Source organism: Chanodichthys erythropterus, chromosome 16, assembly GCF_024489055.1.
Source record: "Chanodichthys erythropterus isolate Z2021 chromosome 16, ASM2448905v1, whole genome shotgun sequence".
Classification (NCBI taxonomy): Eukaryota; Metazoa; Chordata; class Actinopteri; order Cypriniformes; family Xenocyprididae; genus Chanodichthys; species Chanodichthys erythropterus.
Genome location: NC_090236.1, coordinates 27,103,720 through 27,123,219, shown reverse-complemented (window position 1 = coordinate 27,123,219; position 19,500 = coordinate 27,103,720). Strand labels below are relative to the sequence as shown.

General features: G+C 36.3%; 2 protein-coding genes across 2 annotated transcripts in view; one reads left to right on the top strand and one right to left on the bottom strand.

The window, feature by feature from the left end:
• Positions 1 to 43: 43 nt before the first annotated feature.
• Positions 44 to 3,727, bottom strand: fitm1l (fat storage inducing transmembrane protein 1, like). Its single transcript, XM_067363154.1, has 2 exons — positions 2,606 to 3,727; positions 44 to 826 (listed from the first exon to the last, which is right to left on the bottom strand). The coding sequence occupies exons 1-2, from the start codon at positions 2,782 to 2,784 to the stop codon at positions 127 to 129; spliced, it is 879 nt and encodes a 292-aa protein (XP_067219255.1). The 5' UTR covers positions 2,785 to 3,727; the 3' UTR covers positions 44 to 126.
• Positions 3,728 to 14,265: 10,538 nt separating this feature from the next.
• LOC137003783 (uncharacterized) overlaps positions 14,266 to 19,500 on the top strand; it is a 28,501-nt gene continuing 23,266 nt past the window's right edge. The window contains exons 1-18 of the mRNA XM_067364066.1: positions 14,266 to 14,362; positions 14,452 to 14,511; positions 14,596 to 14,803; positions 15,253 to 15,396; positions 15,484 to 15,640; positions 15,759 to 15,786; positions 16,074 to 16,179; positions 16,270 to 16,362; positions 16,449 to 16,512; positions 17,308 to 17,406; positions 17,512 to 17,615; positions 17,711 to 17,849; positions 17,958 to 18,076; positions 18,156 to 18,305; positions 18,420 to 18,590; positions 18,687 to 18,996; positions 19,136 to 19,209; positions 19,288 to 19,493. Of these exons, the coding sequence (XP_067220167.1) occupies positions 14,603 to 14,803; positions 15,253 to 15,396; positions 15,484 to 15,640; positions 15,759 to 15,786; positions 16,074 to 16,179; positions 16,270 to 16,362; positions 16,449 to 16,512; positions 17,308 to 17,406; positions 17,512 to 17,615; positions 17,711 to 17,849; positions 17,958 to 18,076; positions 18,156 to 18,305; positions 18,420 to 18,590; positions 18,687 to 18,996; positions 19,136 to 19,209; positions 19,288 to 19,493 (2,165 nt within the window). The 5' untranslated portion in view covers positions 14,266 to 14,362; positions 14,452 to 14,511; positions 14,596 to 14,602. The remainder of the gene's footprint in view (positions 14,363 to 14,451; positions 14,512 to 14,595; positions 14,804 to 15,252; positions 15,397 to 15,483; positions 15,641 to 15,758; positions 15,787 to 16,073; positions 16,180 to 16,269; positions 16,363 to 16,448; positions 16,513 to 17,307; positions 17,407 to 17,511; positions 17,616 to 17,710; positions 17,850 to 17,957; positions 18,077 to 18,155; positions 18,306 to 18,419; positions 18,591 to 18,686; positions 18,997 to 19,135; positions 19,210 to 19,287; positions 19,494 to 19,500) is intronic.

The window sequence follows — 19,500 nt, the reverse complement described above, 5'->3', positions numbered from 1 at the left end:
TATAATTTATCAAATATACATTAATTTTGTATTGACAAGAGATTTGGCTGTATATCCTGTAGGTTTCACTGGTATAATACAGAACTACATATAATTCAGCCAAGCTTTAATTCTTCAAGCCTTTTTCTAGTTGATCTCTTTAGCATTATTTTCACACAGTGGCTCAGATGTCTCATCCTGTTTGCTCTGTGTAGACAAAAGTCCCACCCCTGGCCTCCCAGGGCAGTACCAACTAGGTCCAAGTCGATACCAGCCCTGATATAATGCTCTCCAGCTCAAACAACCCAGAGCACCTCCCAGAAGCTGAGTAGGAAATTGTGGGAAGTAAGCCAGCAGACAGAGCAGCAGGAACATCCAGAGACTCAACAGCAGGACACAGAACAGGAAGAGGATGCGCAGCGGGGCTTCAGAGGGTCCACCCAGGTTAAGGTAGGGCCCAAATACTGCAGTCTCTTCAGCTAGAAGCAGGCAGCACAAACACAGCAGGAGGGCATCTTCAGATACTTCATAGCCACGCCACAACATGCCAGAGTGGACGCAGGCCTCCTTTGTTTCACCTTCCCGTAAAAGCAGTAAAGGTTGGCCATCTCCATTGGTCCCTGAAGCCACTTCAAGAGTGGAGCTGAGGGGCTCGTAACAGCTCCCGGTGGCATTCTCCAACAGACAAAGCAGTTTGCGGAAGCCCAGCCACAATCCCCCTGCCACAGCTAGCCGAGAAAGGTGTCGCAGAGAAAGTGTGAGTGAGCGACGAACTGAGAAAGAGAGGGCGAAGACAAAAGAGCCAACAAAGATGCAGGTCCAGCCCCAGCCTGAGCGCAGGAAAACCCTAAAAATGAATGGTGAATGACATATTACTCTATTAATATTGAGCACAGTGTCTTGTTTCCTACATTCTGTTTTCACTCATTAGCAAGTGTAATTGTAAGTGTTGAAGCAGTTCTTTATTACATATGCAGCTTGTGACAATTTATATATCCATAACAGTACCAAAAAGAGCATCAAGTACACTTTTTTGATGGGTGGCCTGTGCCTGTAGTTAGAAATTCATATTATATAAAACACACCTTTTAAAGGTTGCAAAGTAAGTAAAATAAGTGAGTCATTCCACGAAGCCGGTATGATTCAAATCTTCTCCTTTAATAAAAGTTTAAAAAACATGACATACATTTGATCTTTATATTAGAAATTATCTTGTTTGTTCAGTTGACACCAGCTATTTTGTCATGTCCCTCATGGCCTTCAATGAAAGTGTACTTGGGATATGAATAATAAAATTAGAACTAAGTCTATGCATTTTCCCATTCCCATTATCTATCTGTGCTTTTTTTTTCTTTAAAAAAAAAAGTAATTTCATGATTATTCATTAAAATCACATTATTATAGTTCCGTACCTCAGCAACCCCTCAACCCTGTTACACAAATCATTCTCCCCCATAAAAACAATGAGCTGATACTTATGTGACATCAATAACAGGAAATGACATCATAGATGTCTTCTTAACAACATTGTGTGCAGACACGGGTAAGTTACCTTCTTTTATAACTATAACTTATTTATATTGTGGTTGTCAAGCTCAACGACTCAACCCTGTTACATCAAATAAAGATAGAAAACTATTACTTGTGAAAATGATCTTTGTTATTTCAACAATATACATGATTTCCTAATATCATGCATGCCTGTGCTCTCCTGTCATTCACTGCATGTAGAGCAGTGGCCATTTTGAGCAAAAAATCACAACCCCGTCACACTCAACCCCGTTACTTCTTTAATCATAAAGGGGTTGTGAGATTGTGATGGGGTTGTATTTTTAACACTTTGGTTCTGAAGTTATCCAGTAATTTAAATGAATTATTATTATTATAACTATTCATAGTATAGGTGCAGCTGTCTTGAATCATTTACTTATTGAATGCGTGAGTCATTGAATCATTTACTCAACACTGATTCGTTCAGAAACACTATTAGGCTACTACGCGTTGCACGGAAACGTGATGGTTTGGTTTTGCTATGCATTCTTTTGGAAATATCTTTGCTTGCGGAGCAAAAATAGACAAAAAGAATAGGCAATATAGTTTCTAAAATATAAGTTACTCAATATTAACTTCTTATTTATTGAACTGTTGTGTAAAACAATGTCACAATCATGCTGTTGTGATTGGCACAAGGCCGCAGGACACCCAGCATGCTTGCTAGTGTCATATTGCATAATTGAATTATTGAATTTTGGTCCTACTTTATATTAAGTGGCCTTAACTACTGTGTACTTACATTTAAATTAATCATTTGATACAATGCACTTATTGTGTACATGCATGTTTTTACATTGTACTTATATTTTAAAAACACCTGCATGTAATTACATCTGTAATTAATTTCTTACACCTTACCCCACCCTTAAACCTACCCATACCACCAAACCTGTCCCTAACCTTACCCGTATCCACCTCAATATCAGCAAAAGTGTTTTGCAATTCAATATGAACCCAATAAGTACATTGTACTTATTTTTTGATGTAAGTACATTAGTTAAAGCCACTTAATAAAGTGGGACCTGAATTTTAATGACATTCATTTGCACATATTTGCATTTGTACAGCTTACCTGTAGAGAAAGTGAGTCCTCTTTGCAAACACACTATAATGGGAAACCCATAGATTCAGGAGGGGACCAAACAAAAGTAATGCTGACAGCAACAAATGAAAATGACGTCGAAATGATGAGTTGCCAAGAAGTCCAGCTGCCAGGTCAGTAATGACCACAAGGATAGAGTTTAGAAACATCTGTATTTTCCTTAAGCACACCAGCGAATTACAGTTAATATGGATTGGTTGTTGTTAGAGTTTCTCTCAGAAATCCTACAAAAACTTGACAGCTGCAATGTGTCAGAGTTGCAAAAATTCTATTATTGTAATGTAAAAAAAATACAGTTATTAAACAGTAAGCATGTCCAATGATAAATTCAAATGTCTTTTCCAATTGACCGTTTGCAATAGGATGTTCTCATTCACTGGAATCACTTTTCTAGCAACGCACGTATTAGATATGCTTCTGTAGTTAGTCACATATATTGATGCATTTAATCGAGGTATAAAATGGCATGTACTTTAGCAGTTTCCTCTTCTTAAAATCGGTGTCCTCTAACCTTCAGGAGATTTTCACAGCCTATCTCTCCTCTGATCTGTATCTTTCCGGAAATCTGTGAGCACTCCCCCTTTATGTGCTTGCAGCCAACAACTTCCGTTTACTCCTTGCGTCCAAGAGAAAGAAAATCCTGTTCATTCCTGATTTCCATGTTCTTTGAATCCGTCATTTCTCTAGCAGCACAACTGCTCGAACAGAGGGTCTCTTGCACCTTTCACATGGCCCACTCGCTCCCCACCCCCTCAGAACAGAAAAAGAAATGTTGTCGCCTTCTGTACATTCGTGTTGGCGGGTGTCATGTTGCAATTACACAGTTCTGTGTGAAAATGCTCTGTCACTGTATTGTCGTTAGTAAAGATTGTTGCTCAAAAAAACAAAATGAAAAATGTGAATTGACAATGAAACATTACAAATGTTAATGTTCACAACAGATAATGTGAATGTGATTAACCGTTGAACATTTCAGTGAAACATTTTAGTGCTCTTTTTCAAAGGATGAGTGTAAAGTAATGCTCTTAAAATGTCAGTGGTTCACTGCTGTATAAATGTCAGTAAATTCTATTACAGTAGGGTACAGGGGTGCTTTTCAATTCATCTATATTTAGCTCTAACCTTTGTACTGTATTTTCATCCCTCTCTGCTGCTTTCTCCATTCTTAGATTCAGCAGTTGGTGCTGCCTGTCTCTGTCAATCATTGAGTCCCTTTATGGCCTCCACTGTCTGCACCAACTGCATTATCTTCTCTGGCTCTTCCAAACACCAGTCTGCTCTCTCTCTCCCAGGCTTTCTTTAATTAGCTCCATATTAAGATAAATGTAGTGTCTTTGGTGTGTGTTTTAAAAGCATGCAGTGTATACACACTGGTGAATTGTTCCTGTAAATAAAAGTATTCCTCTCCTACTGTTTTTCATATAAAATTCAAGACACAGCCATATTTCCACAATATAAAGGGTTTTATATGATTAGATAGTAGTTTTTAGTTCATGTTTAGATGAAGATTGTAAATGGAACAATTAAAGCAAAGCAAGCTATAGACCTTGTGGCAGACCCCATTGAATTTTTACACAAATGGAAACAGGGCTGCGAGGGATAGGTACTACATGTCCTTTTAAAAAATTACAACTTTCAAAACTGTTTAATGGAGTTTCTGTCAACTGAAAGTGTTTTCTAATAAAGATGTTTCATCAGCCAAACAATTTGCATATAGTTAAATAACAATCCATTTAACAAACTGTACGTCTAGCCTTGTTTTCATTCCGGTGAAAAATTAAGTATGTGCTACCCTGACTAAAGTCCATATTTAAGCCAAGAATCAATAACCTATATGATGTTAAGTTGATCATCAGGTTGAAGATTTCAAATGACACACACACACTTCTCCATAGATGTAATGGTTTTTATAATGTGCAATCTGTATATTCTATCCCCTTACACTACTCCTACTCCTAAACCTACACTGCAAAAAATGACCTTGATTTTAACAGTAAAAGACTGTAAAAATGCTGCGGTGAAAAACTGTCAATTGGTTTACAGAAAAGTTTCCGTACTATATACGGTGAATAACTGTAATAGATCTAACGGTTCATTAAATGTAATTTTACGGTAAAATACTGTTAAATTCACCATTTTTGGAAGTGAAAAATAACAATTCATTGTAAAATTTACAGTGAAAAACCGTAAATTGACATTCCCACAATTCCCTGCGTGACACTTCACATTTGATATATTTTCGTTGAAAAAACTCTGTTTCTTCTTAGTTTTTCTCATTTTTTCTAATCAGTTATGTACATTAGGGTTTTATGTTACATCTAATGTTGTTAAATTAATGTTTATTGCATTTTTAAAATTTCATGCATGTTACCATGATGGTGTTTAGTGTGTGTGTGAATGACACTGTGTGCACCTTCTATATGTTAGTGCTGTCATTCTCAGCTTGTGGAAAATCTGCTTGTGATGAACTTTGATTCATCATGTGATTTTTATCACCACTGTGTTTGGTGACTGTCAGTGTATTATAAAGTTACAAAACAGATATTAGTACTTCACTAGGTTGGTAAATTAACATTATATCAGTTAATGAAATACATTGTTTTACCGTAAATATAACAGATTTTTTTTACGTTGCTACTGTATTTTTTACGGTAAAGTTCTGGCAACCACAGCTGCCGTTTTTTTTTACCGTAAATTTTACTGGGATTTTTTTTATAGTGTACCCATCACAGAAAACTGTCTGCATTTATTTTATTTTATTCCACTTAGTATGTTTTTTAAGCCATTTAGTTTACTAGGACAAAGGAAGTGTCCTCATAAACCATGTTTAAGTTGTAATACCCATGTCATTATATACATTTGTGTCCTCATAAACCATGTATACAAGAACACACACAAAGAGAGAGAGAGAGAGAGAGAGAGAGAGAGAGAGAGAGAGAGAGAGAGAGAGAGAAGGGGTTTCCATGTATTATGGGGACTTTACATGGACATAATGATTTTTATACTGTACATGTGATCAAACTATATTAATATCCCCTACCCCTAAAAACAACCCTCACAGAAAACTTTATTATTTTAAATACATGTGTATGTTTTTGTACAACAGATTTAGTGAAAAGAACGTGTGCTTAATTACCCTGTTTTCAGCTTGTGCTCAGTGGATTCAACTGTTTACCAGAAGGAGGCGCTTTAAAGGAATAAAAAAAAAAAAAACTCTCTTCAACCCCCTGATCATGGTATCTTAGGCAATGACGCCCCCTGGTTCTTGAATTGAGGTTTCACAAGATTCAAGTAAAATTTTAAATCTGGCTGTATGAAGTTAGAATATCTTTAAAAATAAGATTTATTATTACAGTTTTTTTTTTTTTTTTTTTTTTTTTTAAATAACTAGGACACATTTCTCAATACTTACGTCACCTTTTTAAAAACTCTTCACACAGTTCTCTTAACCAGCTTTCATCTTGGCACAGCAGTTAACTTAAGTTTAGTTAATGCACTAAAACTACCAAAACACTTTATTCATGTCTCAAATCAACTCATTCTTCCAGAACATAGCAAAGGTTTCAATCAACAAATGCACTTTGTCACTTATAAAACATCGACCTAAAAACACTAACATCATGTAGCATTATACCACTGTTTTCTTTTGTAATATTTCTTTACAAAACAAGAACGACACTCTGCTTATAATTCAATGCACTGCAGTATATGTTCCATGGCCCTGTCTATATTACAGAACAGAATTATTCCTAAGTTTCCTCTTTTGAATGGATGATAATGAAATCTAAAGACTAATGCTTCCCCCGCTAGAAATTTTACGTTCCCAGAACATTCTCAGAACGTCCCCACTGGTGTTAAGGATGTTTCCTAGTAATGTTTCCAATACGTTCAGAGAGGGTCACGATGTGGAGTTCTTTTAAGATTTGGGGGACATTATTTGGCTGACCTTCACAGAACATTCAGGACGTTCTCTTTTATTTGGAAATGTTCTCAGAACGTCCCTGCTGCCCTTGTCAAAATATTTAATTGAAAATTTGAGCTAAATTGACTAACACAAATGGCTGTTCAAAAAAAACTTATTTACAGGCATTTCCTGGATTATTATTATGAAATTTTTTCTGTGAAATGCAAAAATCTTGTACTAAGTCATTAGCTGACATGTATGCGCTAATGTAGCTGCTGTATCACTGCATCAGCAACTACACAGTTACGGTCTTTAAATAAAGCAACATGCAGCAGAACGTCAGTGTCTCTGGATCATCACTGACTGAAGCACAGGCGCTACTCTCCAGCACAATGGTAACCTCACAAAACTCAGATAACAGGACATTAAACACTAACAGATCTCTCTGGATCTCCGCATCTTCACTTATCACAAACCACTCTGACTTTATTACTTTCATACAAAACTTCTAAATGAGGTGTTGATGTTTTATTAAAATTTATAAATGTCACCGTAAGGTAGGCGCTTGCTTTAGCTGGGCTCCTGACCCTTGATGTTTTAACTTAAAATTTTCAATCTTCAATTGATTCTTAATTGAAATTCAAAAATCTCATCAAATGGATTTGGTTGCTCATTGTTGATGATTCATCATTAAGCTGTCTTAATCACTGATCTCTGAATATTGTATTTCTTTCATGTTGTCACACTCCTATGATAATGCATAATATCCTGTCTTGCTTTGATATTTCAAAAATTTTTATCATTGTGCAGAAATTCACAGGCTCATGTAGATTAACACAGACATCAAGATTCTGCGTATGAACCTCAACAATGGTGACACAATTTTCAGAAAAACAGATCAGTTCTGAGCATCATGAAACAAGCTACTAAAGTCACAAAAAATATTTTTGTTTATTGTCACCATTGTTGAGGTTCATAGACTGATTCATGATGTCTGTGTGAGTCTCAAAACTATGTCAGAATAATGAATTAAAAAAAAGAAGGAAAACTTACCTGTAATTAATGCAGAACTAACAGTTAACACACTCTCTGTAGAGGATCAGTGAATCAGGACACTCCATGATGATTGAATCACCATCACTAAATAACCAAATTAAAGGTGCCATAGAATTAAAAATTGAATTTACCTTGGCATAGTTGAATAACAAGAGTTCAGTACATGGAAAAGACATACAGTGAGTCTCAAACACCAGTTTCCTCCTTCTTATGTATTTGTTTAAAAGACCTCCGAAGAACAGGCGAATCTCAACATAACACCGACTGTTACATAACAGTTGGGATTATTATTATGTACACCCCCAATATTTGCATATGCCAGCCCATGTTCAAGGCATTAGACAAGGGCAGCCAGTATTAACGTCTGGATCTGTGCACAGCTGAATCATCAGACTTTATGCAGGTAAGCCAGCAAGGACAACAGATGGAGCAATAATAACTGACATGATCCATGATATCATGATATTTTCAGTAATTTTTGTAAATTTTCTTTCTAAATGTTTTGTTAGCATTTTGCTAATGTACTGTTAAATGTGGTTAAAGTTACCATCGTTTCTTACTGTATTCACGGAGACAAGAGTCGTCGTTATTTTCATTTTTTAAACACTTGCAGTCTGTATAATTCATAAACACAACTTCATTCTTTATAAATCTCTCCAACAGTGTGTAATGTTAGCTTTAGCCACGGAGCACAGCCTCAAATTCATTCAAAATCAAATATAAACATCCAAATAAATACTGTACTCACATGATCTGATGCATGCATGCAGCATGACGAATACTTTGTAAAGATCCATTTTGAGGGTTATATTAGCTGTGTGAACTTTGTTTATGCAATGTATTATAGAGTCGCCAGAGTCGCGAGCTTGGGGGTGGGGAGGGCAAGCATTTAAAGGGGAAGAAACCTGAATCGGCGCATATTTAATGATGTCCCAAAATAGGCAGTTGAAAAATGTAATTAAAAAAAATCTATGGAGTATTTTGAGCTGAAACTTCACAGACACATTCAAGGGACACCTTAGACTTCTATTACATCTTGTGAAAAAGTTTTCTAGGGCACCTTTAATCTGATCAGAATTTCTCTTGCAATTTTTGCTATAACAAGCATGTTTTGGAAACACAGTTAAAGCAGCCAGAGAAAATGTAATGTTAAAATGTCAAGAGCTCAACTAAAGCAAACTTGATTATTTTCTATAAAACACCCACGCAGAAGGCGACGTTCTAGTGACCTTGTGCAACATTCCCTAAAAGTTCTCTAAAGATAACGAAAATTCTGAACCTTTACAGAACATTCCTAAAATGTTCTCTTTTGGTAATGAAAGTGCTGCAATTCAAGGTTCCTTATATGATTTTAGGAGGACATTCCAATTTGGTTAATTTTATGGTCACATGAGAATGTTACAAAGAGGATATTTGGGACATTTACTGAATGTTCCCACACGGTCCTCTGTCGGTCATTTAATAACGTTCCTGATATAAGTTTAGGGGGACGTTCTATTTTGGTTATTTTATGGTCGTGCGAGAACGTTACAAAGAGGACATTTGAGAAGTTAACAGAACATCCTATAGTAATAGTCCCCTAAACATTCTCAGAACGTCCTGAATGTTCCCTGAAGGTCCACCAAATAACGTCCCCCAACCGTTAAAAGAACTCCACATCGTGACCGTCTCTGAATGTACTGAGAACGTTACTAGACAACATCCTTAACACCAGTGGACGTTCTGAAAATGTCCTGGGAACGTAAAATTTCTAGCGGGGTAACCTGTCACCTGGTAACGCTCCCTTTCTTCCTACGTTGAATATGGAAGGCGGTCTGGCGGAAGCTGGATATTTTACTTCATAAGTCTTTAAATATGTTTTACACAAACGCATCGTTTCGCTTCAGAAGGCCTTTAACCCCCTGGAGCCGTGTGGAGTACACATTTATGATGGATGGATGTAGATGGAAGCACTTTCTTCAACTCATAGAGACCCCCATTCACTGCCATTATAAAGCTTGGATGCGTCAGGATATTTATTAATATTTCTCTGATTGTTTTCATCAGAAAGAAGAAAGTCATATACACCTAGGATGTCTTGAGGGTGAGTAAAGCTTGGGCTAATTTATATTTGAAAGTGAACTAATCCTTTAGTAATAATCATCATTTCATTGGGTAAACTGAAAATTCAGATCAGGAATTGCTGAAAAAAATAAATAAAATACAAGTATGCACAAATACGAATTACTGACACCCCAGACATTCACTGACTCTTAAAATATGACACATTTAAAATGGGCCCTTGAGAATGGCTGGAGTCATTGTGTCATTCTCATAGAATGAACAGCATGTCTGCAGTTTATCAGCTGCCTTTACACTTTAAATAGCCACACAATAGTACCTTTAAACCATCCTGTAGTTATACAGTATGAAACAACCCATCCCACAGTCTAATGCTCATAAAATACCAATTACAGACCTTTCACCTTTATTTTTGTATCATATTCTTGGCCTGTAAACATTTTGTATAATCAGCACATGCAAATTTGCACCAGTACTGTAATAAATCCACTATAACTGGCCTGTTTTCATAAAATTCTCCACTGTTGATCACTTCGTAGGGTGCAAAGCTCAAGGCTTATACTATTAACAAGATGATTGGAGACCATTTTGCTTCATAACTACATTTAACCTTTTAATAGGTTCTTATAATACCCAGATAAAATATGTTGTCTGTTCTCTTGACTGAAGATCACAGTCATCTCTGGCTCTTACCGTTAATCCTCTGCTAAAGCTTTGATTGACATCCAGGGCAGCTGCATGGCTGGGTGTGCTTCGTCCCGCCACTGGGTTGGAATAACTGCTAAATCCATTCAGTCGGTGATGATACAGACGCACTGACAAGCGTCATGCCAAATCGGTCACGAGGCACTTAAAAGCATTGTCTCAAATACTGAACTTTCAAGATGAGAGTATCCAATTAAAGAGGAATATTTTCATTCGGTTTATTGACAATCCTGTATCAAAGTGTAAATTTGGGGTTGTGCTAAGGTCACTTCTATTGGTATATCTGTCTATATACTGTTTATTAGTATTTATCTAATGTTGCAAATATGGTGTATACCTCAGATGCCACTTTTTATTAAAGAACTTGATGTAGATCTTTATTAAGAGTTCAACAGACAAAGTGATAATAAAGGACATTCACACTATTCAAGCACTGCTCTCAGACATCCTGTTTATTAAATAAGGGGTCAACATTGTTATGACAACCTGCTATCCTGTTACTTTTTGTTTGGAGCATTAGGACTGTTTAACGGCCATGTATAAGTAGTCTGTTGTGACTGTGTGCTTGTTTGGGGAATGGTGTGACTGTGAGACCTCTCAGGAATGAGGAAAGCAGAATACTCCTATGGCTAATTGCCACCAAATGTATATTACATATAGCACCTTGTTATCCTTTCTTAAATCTATCAGAAACCTTTCAGTAACTACTTTAATCTCAGCTGTCTCTCTTTGAAGCTGGAATGATGAGGGTGCTTACATGTTGCGATTCCTTTTTAAAAAACATAGGTAGGCCTAATCAAAGTCTTGGTTTGGTAAAACTTTGTAGTAAGATTGTAAAGATTAACATAAAATAGTTAAAATCAAGCAATATTAAACATTACTTTTTATTAAGTTTTATAGTTATTATCTTATTACTAGATATTGTTGAAAAGTTGATTTTTTTAAAAGTATTTTCGTCGCTTTATAATATTAATGTAGAACCACTGAACTCACATGAACTGTTTTAAATATAACTTTACACTTTCAAAGGCCCAGAAAAGTACTAAATTAACTTGCTGGCCATGGAGGCCTCACTGATCCATCGGATCTCATCAAAAAATATCTTAATTTGTGTTCTGAAGATGAACAAAGATCTTGCGGGTGTAGAAGGATATGTGTAATTAATGACAGAATTTTAATTTTTGGGTGAACTAACCCATTAACCTTATTGAAAAGTGTTAGCCATTTTTCAATTATTTAAAGATGAATATTAAAACAGTACCTGTTTAAGAGTCAGTTCAGATGGATGTCCAGTATTGGTACAATAACTGTGTGCAAGTCCCACAGGTGACAGATCCAACCCATATGAGTTTAGCCATAATAAATGTCATGACCACTGTTCTGCAGTGACAGGAACATGACAAGGTGTTGAAAGGTCTCTATGGTGAACACTCCGAGTTGGCTGGGAATCTGCTGCATTAGTGACGACCCCTGATAATCTGCCCTAACAAGAACCATCAGCATCCCCGTCTGCCGCCATATCATTGGACACCATATACTATTGCCTCTTATGAAGCTCTTCTATGTTTAAATGCACATCTTTGTCAGTATCAAGACAAAACAATGAAAATGCAACATTTAGGATACCGGATTTTGTAATGTCGAAACAGTTTCTTTAAGAAAGCATGCAAATGACTACGATTCTGTTTCAATGTTTGGGGTAAACATTTTGGTAACACTTTACGACAAGATTCATTTGTTAACATTAGTTAAAGGGATAGTTCACCCAAAAATGAAAATTCTGTCATCATTTACTCACCCTCAAGCAGTTTCAAACCTGTACGAATTTCTTTGTTCTGCTGAACATGAAGGAAGATATTTGGAAGAATGTCAGTAACCAAACGGATCTCGTCCCCCATTGACTACCATAGTATTTATTTTTCTGGCGAGATGTTTGGTAACTGACATTCTTCTAAATATCTTCAAAAAAAAAAATTATTTTTGGGTGAACTATCCCTTTAACTATCCCTAACATGAACTAGCCATGAGCACTAAATTTGTTCTTGTATTTGTTAATCTTTGTTAATGTTAGTTAATAGAAAATACAGTTGTCACAGTGCAATAACTAATGTTAACAACAACTCTTGATTTTAATAATGTATTAGTAAATATTGACATTAACAATGATTAATAAATGCTGTAGAAGTGCAGTTCATAATTAGTTCGTTAACTAATGTAGTTAACTAATGAACCTTATTGTAAATTGTTACCAATGATTTTTTTGTTAAAGACCCCAGTGCTGCATTTATTTGATAAAACATACAGTAAACATTAATATGTGAAATATTATTACAATAAAAATGTTTACTATTTTAATATATTATAATATCTAATTTATTCCTTTGAGGGCAAAGCTGAATTTTCAGCATCATTACTCCAGTCTTCAGTGTCACATGATCCATCAGAAATCATTCTAATATGCTGATCTGCTGCTCAAGTACAGAAGAGGCCAAGCAATAATAAAAAATAAAACCATCTCGAGATTAAAGTTGTTAAATTTCGAGAAAATAATCATTAAATTTCGAGAAAAAAGTTGAGATAACATGTTGAGAATAAACTCGTAAAATTATGAGAAAAAACTCGTTAAATTTCGAGAAAAAAGTCGAGATAAAATGTTGAGAAAAAAGTCGTTAAATTATGAGAACAAATTCGTAACTTAACAAATTTTTACTCGTAATTTAACAACTTTTTTCTCATAATTTAATGACTTTATTCAACATTTTATCTCGATTTTTTCTCAAAATGTAACGACATTTTTCTCATTATTTAACAAATTTGTTCTCGTAATTTAACAAGTTCTCAACATTTTATCTTGACATTTTTCTCAAAATTAACAATTTTAATCTCGAGATGGTTTTATTTTTTGAATTATTGCTTGGCCCTAATCCTCTTCTGTACTCAAGAAACATTTCTTATAATTATTTATTTAAAACCAAGCCTTGTGGTTAGCTGAACCCTCTGGGTGTTCATGTTTTAATTTTATGTTTTAATCTTAAACATTTGTGTTTTAAAAAATGATAAATTTCTTCAATTTATTTTGGCATTGATATTTCTAGCAGAATCTGACTGTCCTCCTGCAGTTCTCTTGGGGTTTTCGTGTTTTTAGTTTTAAATGTTGAAATTTTTTTTTGGTGGACTATTCCTTTAACTTCAGGATGGAAAAACACAATGTATTACCTGTATTGAATTTCTTTAAAGTCTATGAATTTAGTAAGTTCCTGTCATTCTAATTTAACTTCCTGTGTGTGACCAACTGTAAAATAAAAGGGAGCAAGTTCTTAGATTCTGAATTTTGCCCAACCCTGCAGTGTAGTAACATAAAAAGAGAAGTAATCTGGCATATTATGGCTTTAGCTACAGTAAATAATATAGAGAGCAGTAAATGTCATCTTGTATAGCTTGGCGTGTGCTGGGAGCATTCCATATGACCTTGTGTTCTCTAGAGTACAGCAGTTTAAAGCCGATGTTGGGCCTGTTCAGCTGACAGGGTGGGGCACAAGAGGGGAGGGGTGGAAACTAAAAGACTAAAGCACTTGGCTTGATATAACCACAGTATCAGCATATTGGATGCTGTCCTAAGGAAAGGCCAGACCCCCACACTTTTAAAACACAGTGTCCTGGACCATAAAAAAAACTACAGATAAGAGAGGGGCCAAGATAAATTAATGTGTGAGTGATAGGTGAAGGGCCAAAGAATCAGAGATGGAGAATATGTATTCCTGTGACTCACACAAAAGATATTCAGCATTCCTGGCCATCAGCCTGAACTCTTACAATGGTGCACCTCTGAGTGCCAGGGCACCGAAAGATTGGCTTGTTTAGTGTGTTTGATGTGGAGGGGGCTCACAGGTCAGATGTCCTTGGCCTTATAGGGTTAGGGCAATCGAGGTTATAAATCCCATCTCTGCTATTGTGCTGAATCTCAGCATACTGTCCATCGGTCCCTGTGTGGTTTTTCGTGTGTACGTTCTTTCCTAGGACTATGTATATTGTGCTAATGCTGAACTGTTTTTGTGTTATACTTTATGAGTACATTTTCTCTGTATTTTAGGAGGAATCGCAAACACCCGGAGCCTCCATCTGCATCTGCTGTCTGTCATTAACCTAATAGGTAAATTTATGTTACTGACGCAAGAACTGATCCATTCTGGTTCTTCTTTCTAGTTCACAAGTCCTTCTTTTTATATAATTTAAGGTTAACAATGGGTGATGCTGAAATGGCAGTTTTTGGGGCCGCAGCTCCTTACCTGCGGAAGTCCGACAGGGAGCGTCTAGAGGCGCAAACGAAAATATTCGACTTAAAGAAGGAATGCTTTGTACCAGATCAAGTGGAGGAGTTTGTTAAAGCCAGCATCATAAGTCGAGATGGTGACAAAGTCACTGTGGAGACACAGGGAGGGAAGGTCAGTGCAAAAAGAACATGATTTCCATCTTTTATGAGTGTGTGGAAAAAAGGCATTTGTGAATATTTGATCAGCCACTATGTAATTTAAATATTTTAGTATGATTCAAAATCATTACTGGTTTGAACTCATTTTTGCACACATATATTTACAAAACATTTAACATATGATTGCATTTGTTTTAAGGCAGCTTCATTTCTCAAAGTCTCAAAATAGGCTACATAATGAACAATGCATTGTACTTAGTCAGGAATAATTTAAACCGGATTTTTTTTTTTGACAAGCCATGTTGTTAGCTGAACCCTCTGAGGGTTCATGTTTTAATTTTATACATTTGTGTTTTAAAAATTTTACATTTTTATTCAATTTAATTTGGCATTGATTTTTCTTGGAGTTTTTGTTTGGAAAAACCCACTCTAAACTTTATCCTTTATCCCTTATTTGTATAGACTGTCACTGTCAAAGAGAGTGATATTATGCAACAGAATCCCCCCAAATTTGATAAAATTGAAGACATGGCGATGTTGACTTTTCTCCATGAGCCTGCTGTGCTGTATAACCTCAAAGAGCGCTATGCAGCATGGATGATCTATGTGAGTATACAGGAATCTCCGCTGCTTCTCTGAAACCAAACTTTTATACTTTTAGTTAAAAACTCTACCAACACTTCTGTTCCACAGACGTACTCAGGGCTGTTCTGTGTCACCGTCAACCCTTACAAGTGGCTGCCAGTGTACAATCAGGAGGTTGTTACAGCCTATAGAGGGAAGAAGAGGAGTGAAGCTCCTCCTCACATCTATTCCATCTCTGATAACGCCTACCAGTACATGCTGGCAGGTAATATGCAAAAAATAAGCAACAAAACAAAAATGATAAAATTTGCAGTTAATGATATCAGCACTTATAAGTAAAACAAAACAAAAATGGATATTTGTGTTATTCTGTCCTTGAACAGACCGAGAAAACCAGTCTATTCTTATCACGTAAGTTACAAAGCACACCACATTTAAAGTCACTATATTGCCACTTAGTTCATGCTTGCTCATCTAACATGTCGTTGAAAGTCAAATGACTTTGCTTCTTCCACAAAGATATCTTATAAAATGTCCAGGCTGCTCTTGTCCATACAATTCAAGTGGACTCTAAAACTATTATATAATAATTTTAATGTCACTGATGAATTTTACTTTTTGAGTTGAAGAATGCTCGGTTTGGACACTGTGGGCATATCATCATTTCTCATGATAATAGTGTATATTTATGACCCTAGTGGAGAGTCTGGTGCTGGGAAAACTGTGAATACTAAAAGAGTCATTCAGTACTTTGCCAGCATTGCAGCAAGTGGAGTGAAGAAGGACTTGGCTGCTCAGAACAAGGTGCTACTTTAAGAAAGGGACAAATATAGATGTGCTGACAAAGATGCCTTATGTTTTTACCTTCTTCTGGGATTTGATCTCCTTATCTAGGGAACCCTGGAGGATCAAATTATCCAGGCTAACCCTGCATTGGAGGCCTTTGGTAATGCTAAGACCATCAGAAATGACAACTCCTCAAGATTTGTAAGTGAACGTGTACTAAATCAAAATTGCAGAGTCAGTTTTATGCAACATTGTGTAAGGAGGCTGTTCTACCTATTTTTCTTTAGGGAAAATTTATTCGAATTCACTTCGATACAAGGGGGAAACTGGCATCTGCTGACATTGAAACATGTATGTCATGGCTCTCTTTTTGCAAACATTTCATCATTTCAAAATCATTCCATTCGAGTGTACATTTACATGACAATGGTGTGCTAAAAATGGAAACGTTTTTCCTTTGCTTTTTTTTATGTACAGACAACAACATTGTCAAAACGATTCAAATGACTAAAAATGCTGTATTATGCATGCCAGACCAGTAGTTGGCGATGTCACTTTGTAAAGAAACACTATGCGGCAATAGACTGAACACGTAGCATGTCCTGATTTTGAGTTAGATGCGTTAGATGCGTTAGATGCGTTCCTGGGTCATTCCTGTCCAAAAATGTAATCTTAACCATATCCCTACCCCTAAACAATATTCAAAAGTTATTCCTAAAATCAAAGGGAAATGATGTAGAACACTGATGTAGAAGTATCTAACCCTGGTTGTAAGCCTAGACTTGACAAGCTGTAAACTTGTCCCTCAAATTTGACTGGTTTGACTGATCCAAGAACATGTTGCACTTGGAGAAATCAGGTTCAACAGGTAATAAGCATGCACATGACATCACCGTGTTCACATATTTTTGTAGTTTTCAAAAACTCGCACTTTGAAAATCGTTTTTAAAAGTTTGCATTTTCAGGTCCCCAAAACTCTGTTGTCGTGAAAATGAATGACCAAAACACATAAAATATTTTCCATTTTTAGATTAAAATGGTGTGGTGTAAACGGCCCCTTAAATTATTATTTAATGAGTGAAAATGCAATTACAAAATATAGTGAATTACTTGTACATTATAAAACTGTTCTTTCTATTTGTCTAGATCTCCTGGAGAAGTCTCGTGTGACCTTTCAGTTAAAGGCTGAGAGAGACTATCACATCTTCTATCAAATCTTGTCCAACAAAAAACCTGAGATCCTTGGTGAGCAAATGAAGTAACTTCAGATACTCAATAAATAATACAAAACCTAGATGGAGTTGAATGTAATCTTGTACTCTCTCTCTTCTATTCAAACTGTTTAAACAGAGATGCTACTAGTGACAGCAAACCCCTATGACTACGCATTCATCTCTCAGGGAGAGACCACAGTTCCTTCCATTGATGATGCTGAGGAGCTAATTGCCACCGATGTAATTTTCTTGTCATTGAACCTGGATAAAACCATAATGATCTTTGGAAACATAACACTCATGTCTTAAGGCATTAAAGCTTTCTACTTTCACAGAGCGCCTTTGATGTATTGGGCTTCACACAAGAAGAAAAGAACTCTGTGTACAAACTGACTGGAGCCATTATGCACTACGGCAACATGAAGTTCAAGCAAAAGCAGCGAGAGGAACAAGCAGAATCTGATGGAACTGAAGGTAAGGAATGAAAGCTTCTATCAAAATGCAGTAAATTCAAATCACTTCTGTGAATTTCTTAATTTCAGTCATGGTAGTCATTTCAGTAATTTCAATCTTGATTTCCAGATGCTGACAAAGCAGCATATCTAATGGGTCTAAATTCTGCTGACCTCATTAAGGGTCTTTGCCATCCAAGGGTCAAAGTTGGAAATGAGTGGGTCACCAAAGGACAAAATGTCCAGCAAGTAAGTAGTCTTAATCCAAGCTGACAACAACGAGAGAACAAAAAAGCAAAACAAAACTTTTATGCGCTGGTTATTTCAGGTCAACTATTCTATCGGAGCCTTATCAAAATCAGTGTATGAGAAAATGTTTCTCTGGATGGTAGTGAGAATCAACCAGTCTCTGGAGACAAGGCAGCCTCGCCAGTACTTCATTGGAGTGTTGGATATTGCTGGCTTTGAGATCTTTGATGTGAGTACTGAATGCTTAGCTTAACACACAAATGATACCTCAGAATTTCAAATTTCTATATTTTTCATACATAAAACTGTTACTATAATTACGCTTTTACAAATTCATGTGTAGTTCAACACCTTTGAGCAACTCTGCATCAACTTTACCAATGAGAAACTGCAACAGTTTTTCAACCACCACATGTTTGTGCTGGAACAAGAGGAGTACAAGAAAGAAGGGATCGAATGGGAGTTCATTGACTTTGGCATGGATTTACAGGCCTGCATCGATCTCATTGAGAAAGTGAGTCACCAATCATTTCTACAACAAGTTTTAATTACCACAAGTATATGCGTTTCTTTGACATCAACATTTTTCCCATATTCCTGATTCTTTCAGCCTATGGGCATCATGTCGATCCTTGAAGAGGAATGCATGTTCCCCAAAGCCAGTGATACAACCTTTAAAGCAAAGCTTTATGACAACCACCTTGGGAAATCAAACAACTTCCAGAAACCCAGGCTTGTGAAGGGCAAACCAGAGGCTCACTTTGCCCTGGTTCACTATGCTGGTATAGTGGATTACAACATCAACAACTGGCTGGTAAAGAATAAGGACCCCCTCAATGAAACTGTGGTTGGACTGTACCAGAAATCTTCACTGAAATTGTTAGCTTTATTGTTTGCCAACTACTCAAGTGCAGATGCAGGTGAGTTTGTAATGTCTTTTCAAAAATAAAGTACCATCTAATTTAAGTAATGCGAGGTTATACAACGTGAAAATCAAGCTATAAATCCATAGTGTCCAGTGTCCACACTGAATCAAACATTTAAATTATTTTTTTCCAGCTGACAGTGCAAGTGGAAAAAAAGAAAAGAAGAAGAAAGGGTCATCTTTCCAGACAGTGTCTGCACTTCACAGGGTATGTCGATGCCTGTTAATATCTAAAAACTATTTGTTCTATCCTAGTAAAAATTTGCTAACAAGTGATTCTTTACAGGAAAATCTTAACAAGCTAATGACAAACCTGAGATCAACACATCCTCACTTTGTACGGTGCATCATCCCCAATGAAACAAAGACTCCTGGCGCAATGGAGAACCCTTTGGTTATGCACCAACTGCGCTGTAACGGTGTACTAGAAGGCATTAGGATCTGCAGGAAGGGCTTCCCCAACAGAATCCTCTATGGGGACTTTAAACAGAGGTACCAT

Coding starts and splice junctions, on each gene's coding strand:
- fitm1l (XM_067363154.1), bottom strand. CDS start 2,784: ATGTTTCTAAACTCTATCCTTGTGGTCATTACTGACCTGGCAGCTGGA. Junction 827..2,605: donor AGGACTCACTTTCTCTACAG/GTAAGCTGTACA, acceptor ATTCATTTTTAG/GGTTTTCCTGCGCTCAGGCT.